General features: G+C 41.7%; 1 protein-coding gene across 1 annotated transcript in view; it reads right to left on the bottom strand.

Annotated features, from left to right (window-relative positions):
• Positions 1-12353: 12353 nt before the first annotated feature.
• Positions 12354-16639, bottom strand: part of CFAP65 (cilia and flagella associated protein 65) — a 173670-nt gene continuing 169384 nt past the window's right edge. Inside the window, exons 32-33 of the mRNA XM_088472350.1 lie at positions 14069-14203; positions 12354-13074 (exon numbers count right to left, since the gene is read on the bottom strand). Of these exons, the coding sequence (XP_088328476.1) occupies positions 12963-13074; positions 14069-14203 (247 nt within the window). The 3' untranslated portion in view covers positions 12354-12962. The remainder of the gene's footprint in view (positions 13075-14068; positions 14204-16639) is intronic.

Raw genomic sequence — 16639 nt, 5'->3', positions numbered from 1 at the left:
ACTAGGAGGGTGCATGGGGTGCAGACTGCACCAGCTGACACCATCTGAGGGGGTGACACCAAAATGAAGGAGCAGGCGCTGCATAACATCACATTGCAGCGCCCAGTTCCGGGTTACTTAGGGAGAACGAGCCAGCACTGCAGCAAGGAGCATATCACTCTCCACTGCTCATGCAGGTAAAAGAGAAAGAGAGGGGACTTTTTTATTATCATTGCATAATAAATCTTAATCTGGGTACACACCAGTGGCGGCTCCAGGTGCAGGGCTGCAGTACAGTCCAAACTTCAAATAGGGGAGCCACACCAACTGCCAGTGAGTCCCAGCCATTTATGTTTGGCAGCGTTTGAAATGACAGTTGGTGTGGCTCCCCTATTTGAATCTTGGACTGCGCTGAAGCCCTTCCTCTGGAGCCACCACTGGTACACACTATACGATATACTGTTCTGACGCTGATCGGAACAAAATATCGTACACATCTTATAGTGGGAACGCCCGATGTACGTCCATCGTGAACGACAGTAGTTCATCACATTGTCCCATCTGCTGTTTTGCACAGCAGATGGGATAATGCAATGAACGACTCTGTGCTGTTACGTGCAGCATGTAACAACACATTGTGTCATCGTACACTGGATCGTACAGTGTGTACAGCGCTCCCAATATATCGTTACATCGCATTGCACCGTTGGCTGGGTCACACATCATATAGTGTGTACCCCGCTTTAGACATATTTCTGTAATTCATTTTGATACATATATATATAATCTTACTGTTATTGTGAGTTCACAAGTTCGCAGCTTTGAAGGCCAGGAAAGGAAAGTTCTGATTATTTTGTTGAGATGTCGTGTAAGTGTTGAAATGTTTGTGTATATGTTAATGATTATTTTGTTGGTATTATTTCATTTCTGAGTATATTTCCATATGCATTTGTCTACAACTTCTACATTATTTTGGTTGTGATTGATAATTCATTAATGTATATCATGTAACAGTAAAGATTAATGTTAAAATGAACATAATTTTGATGTAGTTCTTACTTTTAATTCTATTGTTTATTTTTGTTTTTCCAAATGTTCAGTTTTTGCCACAGGAAACTATGAAAATGTAAATACATTTATACAGGCATTTAAAAGGTATAATTTTAATGTTGCTAGTTGTTTTTGTTGCTACTACTGCCATTACAGTCAGTGATATATGGGAATTAAGGGTAAGTAACATTAGTACAAAAACATTATTAAGGATTCTGTTGTTGTTGAAAACGGAGCACAGACTCCATGCTGGTTCCAACGGGGAGGCTCTATTACATAACCAAGATGGCCGCCAAACCTAATACTGCACATGCGTGGTGCCCCTTGTCACTGTGTATGAGCGAAGCAGTGGTACACAGCTGTGTATCACGTAACTCCAGCCCCATTATGAGGAGGCAGTCAGTACGGCACAGTGGGGGGGGGAGGTGGGGTTGCGTGGTATAAAGAGGTGAGGTGCGGCCCTGACGCGGCATTAGAGGCAGAGTGGGGACGTGACCGTGCGATTGTGTCATCGTAGCCCCGCCCCCACAACTCAAAGCCAAGATTGCCGGCATTGTGAAGCAGGGGGCGGGGCCACGATGACACTATTTAGTGTGAATTGTGTCTTTGGTCTTCCTACTGCAGGATGTGTGGGAGGGGGGGTTGTGGGAGTAGGCAGGCGGCCGGGACACTTGCCCACTTTTCTGGGCAGCCAGGAGTGACACCAGCTTTTTGGGTGCCTTTCGGGAGAGTAGGCAAGTATGCTCCAGTGAATCCTGTGATTTACCTGCTCCAAAACAGTTTTCAAAATGATCCTGCACCGCTACCCACATACTGCGTACACTGACCGACTGGTGTGCTGTATTACATGCAAAGCTCTACTCCATCCTACTAGTGTGTATATGAGTGAGTTCTGCTATACCCATCATTTCTTCAATAAACCACTCCACTGGTTAAGCAATTGGGCTGTTCATAGTTGTAACTTGGCATCTGCTGGTGTGTACAGTTACCCTGCTCCATCCGGAAACCTGTGCATACACCATTTTACAACACCTGTATGGGCTGATACGGGAGGAGGCCCATGGAGTGTGACACCATGAGTAACTGGACGACAACAACCCTAGTGACGCTAACGGCGTGTGCCTCCATTCAGCTCTAACTGCTGAGATTGACTGGCTGTAGGTGGGGGGAGGTGGACCGGAGGTATGGGGGAACCTAATCTGTATGCAAATCTAACAGCCACTAAGAACTCTGAGGGGGGCGGGGCCTCCCCTCATCTCTATTGTGCAGCTGTTAGACTGACATTACCCTGTTTATATTATAGATGTAGTAGCAATCTATGACCTGCTTTTTGGAGATGTGATTTCTCCAAGGGTTCTTCCTATCCTAGCACTCTGATAAAGGAGGTGACACATTTTTAAAGGAAATTTATATTAGGATAACTAATCCACACTTTATCAGATGTCAATTTTGCAGGGGCAAACCATGGGCTAATTTTAATTATTTTAGTAAGTGGCATTGATCTGCCCCCAGATGCCAACTTGTCACACAAAAGCAGCCGGTATGACATCACAAAACTTCCATACTATGCTCTCTATTATGTTTGTGTTCCTATCTTTATTAAAAGAACATTATTCTTTACCACTTTCTATCTTAAACTGATCTGAACAGTACTTCTTGCTAAGTAAAACTATATCTAAGAGATGTTTTGTATAAAGTTACTGCTTACTAAATGGTTGCACAATTATTTCACTATTGATCATGATTTGCCCTGAGGCACCGTTCCATTAGAAACTATCAAGTAACGGGGTTACTAGGCTGAAAAATGGCATGAAACATACTGTAGTTACACATTATCATGACATACCTTTGTGGCATTACAAATCACAAATTATTATGATACACCTTAGATGAAAGAGTTTTAATTTCAATCTCCATGGTTTTCGCCTTTTTCTTAAAGAAACCGTATTAATATAATGATCTGGAAAAACTAGTTTATATAAGTACAGTATATGTTTATGCTAAATACCTACATACTTATTCATTCGGTTGCTTGTTGTCTCCACACCTATGGTTTTCATTTTGGATAAACAGAACTGAGATGTGAATATGCAAAGAATTTAAATTCTATGAGCAGAATAATCAGATTTCTTATGTTTTACTGTATATGTAAAGATAAAATGATGGGGGAAACTAATATTTGGGAAATACATTATTTTTCTTTTAAATGCAAGAAGACTGTTTTCTAATGATTTCAGCATATGAGAATAACTTCTTCTGATGTGTTGTTCTAAAACTGTAAAGCTTTATAGGCTATCATAGTAATCAATAAGCAAATATATATAGGAAGACCTGAGATGTTTAATAATCTTCAAAGTGTTATAGTTTTGCAGCCGAATGTAAAATGTAACAACATTTCTGAACTGATCTGCTTTATTTTTCTTTAGTTTGACAACAAGTCCCTTGGACCCAAGTTACCATGTCAGTGACCCCTTGTTATTCACTGTGACCCTTGTTATTTGCTGTACATTACGGAAGAACATGTGTAATTGCTTAAGAACATATGTAATAGTATTTAATCCTACAAGAGTCTGGATTTCATACTCTCACCATCAAAGTGTATGCAATATTAATTTATATGCCCAATTATTGGTAATTCCTGATAGGTGGAAAGGATTGTCATCCTTTGAAACCACCAGCAGCTCCAGATTGCTGGCTATGTCCAGTAACATATGGGCTGCAAATAGAAATGTAGTTGAGAATTATTTTTCTCCATAGTTCCAAACAAATCTGAATCTATGTAACTCCATACCCACAAGCTGCACGCACATCCATGTATTCCCCTTCTCTAAAGTTACATGATTGATAAATTTAAATAATGTCATGAATTGATATTTTTCGTGATGTATGGAACAGAACTGTCACTGTGCTTAGGGAGGTTTAATATGTGTCTCTGTGGAAGACAAAGGACAGGGAATGTCAGTTGCTTTTAAGCGATTGCTCTCCCCACCCTCCTTGTCTCTACCGTTGCCATCTGCCTCTGCATGATGTTTATTTTCTTCCTCTTTCCTATCAACAGTTTCCTTTCTGTTAGTTTTGAATAATAAGGAACCTGCCTGGCTTCATTCAAATCTCTGAGAAGTGGATTATGACTTCCATATGAAAATTCTCTCCAGTCATTTCTCTCCAAACAGCTGCTGTCACCAGTAAAACACGGAGGTTTTGCATATGACATGATCACACTAGAGACAGGTACAGCCGCCCTCAGGACTGACCTGTGGGCAAAAAAAGCCTTTAATATGTATGGCTGCATTTACAAGCTGTGAATGAATATACCCTAGTCTAGTAATTATGGACTGTACATGGTTTACTACTTTTTAGTGCAGTAGTTCTCAATCTCGGTCATCAGGACCCCACACAGGTCACCCAGCAGCTGCACATGTGTAGTCATTACTCACTGACACATTTTAAAAGATCCACAAGTGGAGTTAATTATTTCACTTGTGATTCTGAGAGGAGACCTGAAAAATATGTACTGTTTGGGATCCTGAGGACCGAGTTTGAGAACCTGTGTTTTGGTGGATCATATGGTATAGATAGAAAAATAAACAAATTTGCTGTATGAGCGTTGCTACATATAGGGATGCAGTTTAATTCCACAACCTATACTTGCTGATTATCTGGCTACCCCCACTGAGAGGGAGTAGCCAGATCGGCACAGCAGGGGGCGCGGTGCTGCATAGGTGGGCGGTGCGGGGAGCATGATGGCACACTCGTGTCTTCTTGGCCCTGCTCCGCTGATTTATGATGCTGGTAATCTCGGCAATCGAGGATGTCTCCAGTAACATGCCGTCTGTGCCATGGTACCAAGGACACATATACTAAGCATGCGTAGGTCTCCAGTAACATGGTGCCCGAGCGCAAATCTCCAAGAAAATGTCCAGCGCACCATTTTCCCAGTGATTTGCACTGCTAGTGCAGCGTTGATATGATAGATAAGTATTAAACATGGGTGCAGGGTATGCAGTCGGGGCCTTCCTGGACCCAGGAGCCAATGGTACAGAGCTACGATGACGTGATAAATCACGTCATCAGCCACTTGGACCGACCACTTTACTTGGGTCAATCCTTTGAAATTGGTTGTTCTTTTGCGGGTTGTCTCACTTTTTAGTATTGTCTGCCATTTACAAAGGGGGTACCACAGCAAATATTAGAAATATCCTCTGCAGTTCCCCTCTTGACACAAAAGCAGCCCAAACTTTTATGTTGAAGATTTGGGGTCTGTGCCACTCCTCAATATAGAGGATACTGGTAGTGTTTGTGGCCTCAGTGAGATATAGGGGAATCCAATATACCCTTAGTACACAAATAGTGCTGGTGTAGTATCTCCAGGACACAGGTGGACCAGAAAGATCTATAAATATTTTCCTACTATGAGGTAGTTGTTGATTTTTTCATTTATATCTTAATAAAAATAAAAAAAACAGGTATAGTTTCCATTGATGCCAATTAGATACCACACATTAGCTGCTCATACCTTTATCGCCTTCTCTGTAACAGGCTCTTTTTGGAGCACATGGTGTGGCATCTAACTAATGATACATAGCCAAGAAAGTAAATTCCAAATCATCAATGTTAATTTTCAGGAGCTAGGCACAATTTTTCTTAAATAGGCCCCATAATGTCCTCTAATGCCAGATTTGTACAACAGAGAGGACAGTTGGATTGAGATCTGTTAATAATAAATAAATAGAAGTGTTATCAGTTTGTCAGTTCTATACTCCAGTGGCAGAGCAGAAAAGCTGCAGAGTCTAATGCGAAATATTAGCTAGAGCACTGTTGGCTAACCTTGACACTCCAGCTGTTGTGGAACTATATATCCCAGCATGCCCTGCCAAAGTTTTAGCATGCCCTAATAGCAAAACTGTAGCAGTGCATGCTGGGTTATGTAGTTCCATAACAGCTGGAGTGTCAAGGTTAGCCAACACTGAGCTAGAGCCACTTCATCCTTCCAGCATATTATACATCCCCACTCCCTGGTATTGTATACAGCCAAATGACCATTACACAAACCATGACCTATGTCCTATGCAACAGTGACTTTCCCTAAGAAGCTACATATGATACATGGTCAAGATCCAAGAATTTTGATGTTCAATTTCACCTGTGAAAAAACCCAATTGTATGGCTACCTCTTCCTGCAGCTAAGGCATGGCGCACAAGTCCTGTCCTGCAACTCGCTCCATTTTCTCATTACCTGCTACTCAGCCTCAGGTCTCCTGAAAAATGAATCTTCTCTTGTATCTGATTAATATTCCTCGCTTACAAAATGCTTCTTTGTCTTCAGATGTTGCCATAGAAAAATTTAGCAACATCATTAGAGGACCACCGATGTTCTTGTATGTTTTTTGTGCTACTATCACATTTGTGCTTCTTGCTTTACATATTTGCACACTGTATACTGTATATGTTACTATTATACTTCTTGCATCTGCTCTTATCATGCTTTATTGTACCCTAAATTCTCGTCTGTCTGAGTCCTGTCTACTTTACGTACAATAAATTGCGCAAATTATATGTATTACCTCTTTGAACTTTTGGATGGAGTATTGTGAGCAGCAGGAATTGAGCTAGTGCCCCATTATTAGGCTATCACCCTGTCCCTGCTACATGAAATGTTCAGCAAAGATTCAAGTCCCGATCACAGGCTTGTGTGTTCTGTGTTCAGTAGTCCTGTTCTGAATGGTGTAGATGTTGGGCAGTTGGTGACACTGTAGATTTGGGGAAGTGCTAAGTTAATGATAAAAGTACATTTCAATAAATTCCTCAGCCCCCCTCTCAGGTTATTTCACAGCAGATATAAAACTGATGGACTTTTTTTTAGAGAAGCGATCTCCAGTAACTGTAATTCTGGGCATCAGTGAGCGATGACATCTATATTTGGAAGAACAGCGATATCTACTAGGTTAAGTACTAATAGTACTTGGACCCAGAGTAATATTTAGCTTGTAACCTTTGCAAAGAGAAACCCTGTAAAACTTGGGTGTAATCTTTATAGTAGTTCATTGTCTTTAGAAATGTGTTTTATCCAATTTGCTGAAAGGGAACCCCAGAATTTTGCTTGGCCTTGACAGATGGATGTACCGGCAGAGTCCCCTGCCCTGTTTTCTGGAATATCCTATAAAGCTGTTGTCGATGCGGGGGAAGAACCTCAGGACTAAACAATGACTATTTAGTTTCATAAGGATTTATTACAGAAAATGTCAAAGATAATCTGCTCCCAGCAAAGAATAACCAAACCTGAATACCACTCCCCTGTTACAGAGGAGCTGTGTGGGGCTAGGTTATAGGAAAGCCTGAGGCCACAACAGCTGATAAGCCAGAATGAGAACATTAACCACTCATTAACCACACACCAAAGACTGATTAAAAGCAGAGAGAATTAAGCTTATTTTCTACTTGTCTCTAGTCTCTCAGTCAAAGTTAAAAAAATTACTTTTATCAGTGTAAAATGGACAAAACAAAAAAATAGCAGCTCCGACTACTTCGTTGCCTGAAAGTCACATCCACAGAATAATATCTTTTAAATCTCTGAAGCTTGGGCTGTGGACCTGATGTTGCACCGAAATTATCTGTTAAGTTATTCAACTATAAATGAATACTCGTACAGTAGAGGCAGTGGTGGCAGGGGGAACGGGTGAGGGTGGGCACAGCAATGCTGGGCTGCCCCAATATGTGAGCTCTGCCCTGCACACACAAAAGGCTTCTTTTGAGCATGTCTGAGTCCAAACCAAACAGCCACAGCAGAATCACCCGACTTTTATCAACATTTTTCTATTGGGCCCCTGCAATACGCTGTACCGCCCTGAGTAGAAGGTGAATAAAATCTTCAGCCTATAAATTTACTAGAACTAGACAAACTACGAAGTACAAGACAGCCTCTATTTGTGCAAGTGAGCCTAGATTTCAGGATAAGTGCATACCTCCCAACATTTAGACATTGGGACGATATATAACCCCAAAAGCAATCTGCCTAAAATATGCCTATATCCACCCAAACCCTGATCTAATGTGAACACTTTTGGATGAAAAGTACAGTCAGGACTGTCCAGCCAAAATCAGGACACTGGAGATACATAAGTGCATAGGTTTCAGGAGCAAAATGGTTGTATTTGCACTGGGCTATAGGAGGAGTTGGGGGGAGTGAAGGTGGTTTCTTACAATGTAGCAGTAGGCAACTATTTTTGCTAAGGGAGATTATTGAAATGAGATTGGATTTTTTGCTCTTCTACTTTTCGGAGGCATCTTCTGAGAACAGAGAGCAGGTGTGCACTGTGGGTGCACCATCTAGGCACACTGCTGCAAAACCAAGTTGCCTGCTGCTGTGCATCTAGTGTGTGGCACAAATGTGTCCTTGGTGTTTCATGTTTCAATGATGTCATTAGTTCTTCGTGAAGGGATTGGTTGCACACTCATTGGTTCAGGCCACAAGATAGTGGCCTGCACACTCTTTTAAAATCTAACCTATATACTGTGTTAACAAGATATAAATTAACCATATTTGAAAGCTAGGAGAAAGAAGTTGCTGAATCCATGAATTTACTCATATTTATATATTGTACTGCAAGCAAATGTCCTGTAGTCTGCATACCCCCTATAGCAGGGATGGGGAACCTCAGGCCCGGGGGCCGTATAATGCCCCCGGAATCATTTGGTCTGGCCCTCTGAGTTTTTTTCTGCTAGCCTCATCTGGATAGCAGGGTGCCTAAAATGGCACCCTGTGGCCAGAATCTATGCAGCAGTGCCATCTGGAGCGTCCTTAGGACCCTTCGGATGGTCACACCGTTGCACTTACAGCTCCCCGAAGCATTCTCAGGATGCTCCAAGAATTGCTGTAATCACTGGCAATTGTGGCCTTGTCCCCTTGTGATATCACACAGAGGGGCGTAGCCTGCACCGGGCCCACGAATAATGTTTTATATATCAAAATGACCCTCGGCAGAAAAAAGGTTCCCCACCCCTGCCCTATAGTAACACTCATCATGGCCTGCGGGCAAAAGTCCATCCGGGCAAAAAATGTTGTGCTACAAGAGGTGCAAATGAAAACCTTTATGCATGCAAGGCAAACACTGCATGTTCTTACACTATCCTAGCTCTATGTTACACTGCATGTTCTTACACTATCCTAGCTCTATGTTACACTGCATGTTCTTACACTATCCTAGCTCTATGCTACACTGCATGTTCTTACACTATCCTAGCTCTATGTTACACTGCATGTTCTTACACTATCCTAGCTCTATGCTACACTGCATGTTCTTACACTATCCTAGCTCTGTTACACTGCATGTTCTTACACTATCCTAGCTCTATGTTACACTGCATGTTCTTACACTATCCTAGCTCTATGTTACACTGCATGTTCTTACACTATCCTAGCTCTATGTTACACTGCATGTTCTTACACTATCCTAGCTCTATGTTACACTGCATGTTCTTACACTATCCTAGCTCTATGTTACACAGCATGTTCTTACACTATCCTAGCTCTATGTTACACTGCGTTCTTACACTATCCTAGCTCTATGTTACACTGCATGTTCTTACACTATCCTAGCTCTGTTACACTGCATGTTCTTACACTATCCTAGCTCTATGTTACACTGCATGTTCTTACACTATTCTAGCTCTATGTTACACTGCATGTTCTTACACTATCCTAGCTCTATGTTACACTGCATGTTCTTACACTATCCTAGCTCTATGTTACACTGCATGTTCTTACACTATCTAGCTCTATGTTACACTGCATGTTCTTACACTATTTTAGCTCTATGTTACACTGCATGTTCTTACACTATCCTAGCTCTATGTTACACTGCATGTTCTTACACTATCCTAGCTCTATGTTACACTGCATGTTCTTACACTATCCTAGCTCTATGTTACACTGCATGTTCTTACACTATCCTAGCTCTATGTTACACTGCATGTTCTTACACTATCCTAGCTCTGTTACACTGCATGTTCTTACACTATCCTAGCTGTTACACTGCATGTTCTTACACTATTTTTAGCTCTATGTTACACTGCATGTTCTTACACTATATTAGCTCTGTTACACTGCATATTCTTACACTATCCTAGCTCTATGTTACACTGCATGTTCTTACACTATCCTAGCTCTATGTTACACTGCATGTTCTTACACTATCCTAGCTCTGTTACACTGCATGTTCTTACACTATCCTAGCTCTATTTTACACTGCATGTTCTTACACTATCCTAGCTCTATGTTACACTGCATGTTCTTACACTATCCTAGCTCTATGTTACACTGCATGTTCTTACACTATCCTAGCTCTGTTACACTGCATGTTCTTACACTATCCTAGCTCTATGTTACACTACATGTTCTTACACTATCCTAGCTCTATGTTACACTGCATGTTCTTACACTATCCTAGCTCTATGTTACACTGCATGTTCTTACACTATCCTAGCTCTATGTTACACTGCATGTTCTTAGTTCTTACACTATCCTAGCTCTATGCTACACTGCATGTTCTTACACTATCCTAGCTCTATGTTACACTGCATGTTCTTACACTATCCTAGCTCTATGCTACACTGCATGTTCTTACACTATCCTAGCTCTATGTTACACTGCATGTTCTTACACTATCCTAGCTCTATGTTACACTGCATGTTCTTACACTATCCTAGCTCTGTTACACTGCATGTTCTTACACTATCCTAGCTCTATGTTACACTGCATGTTCTTACACTATTTTTAGCTCTGTTACACTGCATGTTCTTACACTATATTAGCTCTATGTTACACTGCATGTTCTTACACTATTTTAGCTCTATGTTACACTGAATGTTCTTACACTATTTTTAGCTCTATGTTACACTGCATGTTCTTACACTATCCTAGCTCTATGTTACACTGCATGTTCTTACACTATTTTTAGCTCTATGTTACACTGCATGTTCTTACACTATATTAGCTCTATGTTACACTGCATGTTCTTACACTATTTTAGCTCTATGTTACACTGCATGTTCTTACACTATCCTAGCTCTATGTTACACTGCATGTTCTTACACTATTTTTAGCTCTATGTTACACTGCATGTTCTTACACTATCCTAGCTCTATGTTACACTGCATGTTCTTACACTATTTTAGCTCTATGTTACACTGAATGTTCTTACACTATCCTAGCTCTATGTTACACTGCATGTTCTTACACTATCCTAGCTCTATGTTACACTGCATGTTCTTACACTATCCTAGCTCTATGTTACACTGCCTGTTCTTACACTATCCTAGCTCTATGTTACACTGCATGTTCTTACACTATCCTACCTCTATGTTACACTGCATGTTCTTACACTATCCTAGCTCTATTTTACACTGCACTTCAGCTCTGAATCAGTTTCTGCATTTTATTTTCTCCCCTACAGCACAAAATGCTTTTCTTTTCTAGGAACACATTTTGCATCCAGTAGCAAACTCTGAATCAGTCATAGAACTGAAAGGTAACATGTAGGCCTTATTACGTTCCACCTGGTGGAGAAGGAGTATTAAAGGGGATAAGGATGCTGAGAAATGAGTGAGCGTTTCTCTAATACTTGGTGTAATAAGGTGGGTCAGCGTAAAGTGACCATTTATAGGTTTAATGTATTATCAGGAGAAGCACCTGCAATGCATTGAGATAAGTGAATTGTTTTACAATCAGATAGGCCTGTCCTCATAGATATTACTGTAATTAGTTTTGTGTCCTTTTGGCCTTGTTCAAACCAGCAGTTAATTATTATTTCATAAGAATTTACTCACAAAGGGACCGTGGTGAATTTACCATTAGGCACGTGCCTAGGGGGCGCTACTTGTTAGTGGGGCCGTCAGTCCGATATTTCCCAGTAACCACAAAATATTTCCACTGTATTGTTTTGTATGCCAACTTTAGTGGAGTGTGGACGGGAAGCAAATGACTACAAGGGCATGGCGGGACTTTGCATTCACAGCAGCTTGTATACACATTAGTGCTGTACAATGTCTGCACAGTCAGCCAGTTTCTGGAGAGCAAGAAATTTCAAAGCAACGATGGTTGGGCTCCTCTCCAAATCTAGATCCGGCTGGAAGATGAATTGGTGCCTGGAAGGTTCACTGGGCAGCTGTACAGATATAAGTACGAAGGGAGGCGATACTGTATGTAAAAAGTAAATTACCGTAACATTAAAACCAGAACCTCTGCAGAATTAAAAATAATATTATTATTAAAATTTGTTGTTTCACTGAAAATTGAAGAACATGAAAATATAACATTTGTGATCAGAATAATTTTATTTTATCTTTGTGAACCCAGACATACACTGCATGAGTTGCATGTTCCATATTAATGCATTACCACCTAGTAGATTTGTACATTCAGAGCTCTGGCTGCCAATGCAGAATTGTGGGGTGTTTGTAAGCCACAGATTCCTGTTAGTTGCAGAGGTCATTATGTCAGCTCCATCGCACAAACCACCCAGACAGCACAGAACAGGCCTTATGGTCAGAGAATACGATACAATTTGAATATAATCTATTAACATTTAAATTACTGGTAAGATATTTTAAAATGTATCCATCGCCTATACACCATGGAGCCATCAAGTGTGTGGGGACCAATGTGTATGAAATTACAGCTTATCTATTCACTAGGTACTACTCATATTAATGAAGCACTTTGTGCCTCGTGCCTCATTGATGTTTCTAGAGAATTGATAGGCTGAATATTTGTATCCCCTACACAATGCCTGTCTCCACTATGTGCAGACAAAGGTTACACTTGCATTTATAAGTGCACTAGGAGTATTGCTAAATTAGTTTAATTGGCAATGAATTACTGAACGCGGTGCCGAGTAACCTTGTGATATTACACTATGTGCTGGACAGAGAGTTCATCACTGAATATCCATAGGTAGAAGAGGTCTTGGAGCTGCAGGCGAGTTAGAAGTTGCTGGTACATTGTGTGCCATGGATGTTGCCCGGGCTGAGGAGGTCGGTGTGATCCCCCTGTTAAAGAGAGACCCAGGTTATATTTGTTCACAAAGCCACAGACCTATGGTGTTGACACAGCTGTAATTTGTGCTAAGCGTCTGTCACCTGGAACATGTCTTCTGTATTGAGGTACAGTAGGATGAAATGCATCCCTTTTCCTAGCCTATCATGTTGGCAGACAATCTGTGACAGTACACAGATATATTTAATAAGACTCGGGCTATTCTACTTTTATTGCTACTCACATTAATTCACAATATTTATACCTACCAAGAAGATAGCTCACATCATACTGACCTGGGAAAAAATACATTTAGAAGAAACTATATAGTTAACAACACCCAGGTAGGATCCCACAATTTGACTAGTTAGCTGGAGGACTCTCCTGTATACAATGGGGGTGTGGATTAAGAGATAGTAAAAAGGTCGATAGTGTCTAGATAGACACCAGATGATAGACAATCAATAAGGTCGTCAGGGACAAAAAGTTGACACACTAAAGGTCGACATGTAAGAAGGTCAACATATACAAATGGTCGACAGTCAAAAATGTTGACAAAAAATGGTCGACACATGCTTTTTTGTTTTCTAGCCCTAATCTTCACCCTAAAGCTCCCCTTGATGCCTAACCGTCGGGGTAGGTGCCTGACCCTAACTGTCCCTTCTAGTGCCTAACCCTCCCTCCCTCCTGGTGCCTAACCTTAATCATCGGGGGAAGTGCCTAACCCTAACAAAAAAATAATAATCATGCGTTGACCATGTTGTGTCGACCTTTTGAACCTGTCGACCATTTGTACCGGTCGACCATTTTACATGTTGACATTTAATGTGTCGACCTTTTGTCCCAGTCGACCTATGGACTGTCTAACATCTGGTGTCTATCTAAACATTGTCGACATTTTTACTGTCTATCTATAGTCAGGAACCCATACAATGGAACCAATCTTTCACTAGTAAAGGACAGGATTATGGCCTTCCTGACTCTACTACACCTAGCACCATGGCAGACCTGGGGGTCACAGGAGGCAGAGCGATGACACGAGGGCGGGTTGTGAGTACAACTTCTCCACGGTTCGCTTCAGTCATAATGTTCTGCAAAGTGTTCTCCAATATGTCCTCTACGAGGCGGCTGAATATCGGTGTCCTGAAAAAGAGGTTTAGATACTCGTATCCTCCAACTGGTAATAAGATACTCTAAAAACATTTTATGATAATTTTCCTGCTCACTTATGGTTATAATTTAAAATGTATAATGACTTACTCCAGGGCTAAGAGAGTTCTTGCAGAGAGTTACAACATTATTGTAGTTAAGTAAAATCAGTAATGAATAGAAAGAGGAACGGGGGTCAGGCCGTTCTTTCGATTTCTGACCAGTTCATGCAATCTCTTGAGAGTGTGTACACACCTTCAATCATGTTTTGTCTGTAGAAAACTGGTCTCTTCAAAAGATCAGGTTTTATGTGCAGTTTAATTTCCTTCCGATTCCATGGTGCGATATCGGACTTAGGGCCTGATTCATTAAGGATCGTTATTGCGATCGCAGCTCTGTAATCGCAAGCAGGGCTGCTGCGAAAATATGCTAATTAATGCTATCTCAATGCCGTCGCACTACCAGCATAGAGACGCCCACTGCCTCTCACTACCGCTATCTCACATCCGTAATACCTTGCAGTCCTAAGTATACATCAGTGAATCACGCAGAATTGCAGCAGCCCTGACCTTACTTGCTAACCTCGTAGCATGCAGTAAGTACTCAAGCTGCGCATGCAATAGCAGTGGCTAATTTATGCACGTCCATACAACGGCGTTCAAACGGACAGGCACGCCTGCGTTTCATCGACCACCCTCCTGTCACCACCCCCAAATACTCACTCCCTGTCAATCACTCTGCGATGGCTCGCCATGGTCTGCGTGATCGCAGTGCGATCAAAGTGGTGCCTTCGTGCACTGCGATGCATGCGCAGTACCCAACAATCGGCCGTCTCCATACGCTTTGGCAGTTGCGATCCATGCTGAATCAGGCCCTAAAGGTGAAGTGTGTACGCGCTGCTGTATGTTCTGCCTATGCTACTGCTGTCTTTGGGTCTTTTCATCTGATATTTTAGACAGATGGTGGTCGAAGATCTCAAGTTAGATTGTATAGGTCTAATCTAAAGTAAAATCGCATCTGAAGTGTGATTGTACAAGTGTGAACCCAGTTTAAGCTGAAATCTCCTGCTCACAAGTGGCTAGAAAGATGATAAATGGAACCTGTTACCATGGTTTATGATCTCATTGGGCTACACTTTGCACAGAAGAGGCTATATAGATTTGGCTTTATGCTGGGCAGCTTGCACCATACAGCACCCCTGCCTTGTGTGCCCTTATGAGTCACTGACGCCATGACCTAGGAAATAATTCACAGCACAGATTAAGCTGAATATTAGGGGATATTCTATGAAACAATTAAAAAAAAAAATTCTTAAAAATGTCTTTGATATAATAACTATACGACTTTATATAAAGTTTAAATGTTGTTTTTAGGAAAAAAAAATTTTTTTCGTTTAAAAAGTAATTTTCCCCTGCAATTTCATACTAAAAGAGACATATGTATTGCTCGGGGTGTGAGTATGAAATCCTGGCTGTCGGGATGCCGATGGTCAGAATACCGACAGCGGCATCCCAACAGCCAGAATCCCAACACCCATAGGAAGTAATGATAAGTATTTTTCTAGCCCCTACCCTAACCCTAGCCCATCCTCCCCGATGCCTAACCCTAACCTCCCCACCTAGTGCCTACACCTAACCTCCCCTTCCCAGCAGCCTAATCCTAACACTCCCTACTCGGTGCCTAACCCTAACCCTCCCCCTAATGCCTAACCCTAACCTCCCCCTCCCCGCACCCTAATCCTAACACTCCCTACCCTGTGCCTAACCCTAACCCTCCCCCTAATGCCTATCCCTAACCTCCCCCTCCCCGCACCCTAATCCCAACACTCCCTACCCGGTGCCTAACCCTAACCCTCCCCCTAATGCCTAACCTCCCCCTCCCCGCACCCTAATCCCAGCACTCCCTACCCGGTGCCTAACCCTAACCCTCCCCCTAATGCCTAACCCTAACCTCCCCCTCCCCGCACCCTAATCCTAACACTCCCTACCCGGTGCCTAACCCTAACCCTCCCCCTAATGCCTAACCCTAACCCTGACCCTGCTACCTAACCCTAACCTCCCCCTAACACCCCGATACTTACCTTCGGGATGCCGGCGGTCGGGGCACTGGTGCCGGTCGGGATACTGGTGCCGGTATTCAGACTGTTGGCATCTCGCACGCCGGTATGCCGACTACATCGCGTATTGCTCTATAGTCTGTACGATACAGTAATTTCCTCTTTTTTAATGTGAATTCTTGTGGAAAAATGTGTAAACAAAAACCTTTATATATATATATATATATATATATATATATATATATATATATAAAGTGAATACAATGTGATGTTTTATTGTAGCGTAACTAAGCCATGCCCATTTTTGATCATTAGCAGAAGAAAAATTACATTATAGAATTAAGAATACAAAGAGGGACTATCCTAACCAAAAG

This window comes from Taudactylus pleione, unplaced genomic scaffold, assembly GCF_031769625.1.
Source record: "Taudactylus pleione unplaced genomic scaffold, aTauple2 ptg000122l, whole genome shotgun sequence".
NCBI classification, from domain to species: domain Eukaryota; kingdom Metazoa; phylum Chordata; class Amphibia; order Anura; family Myobatrachidae; genus Taudactylus; species Taudactylus pleione.
Note: the sequence above shows the minus strand (reverse complement) of the source record. Positions and strands in the feature narration are given on the sequence as shown.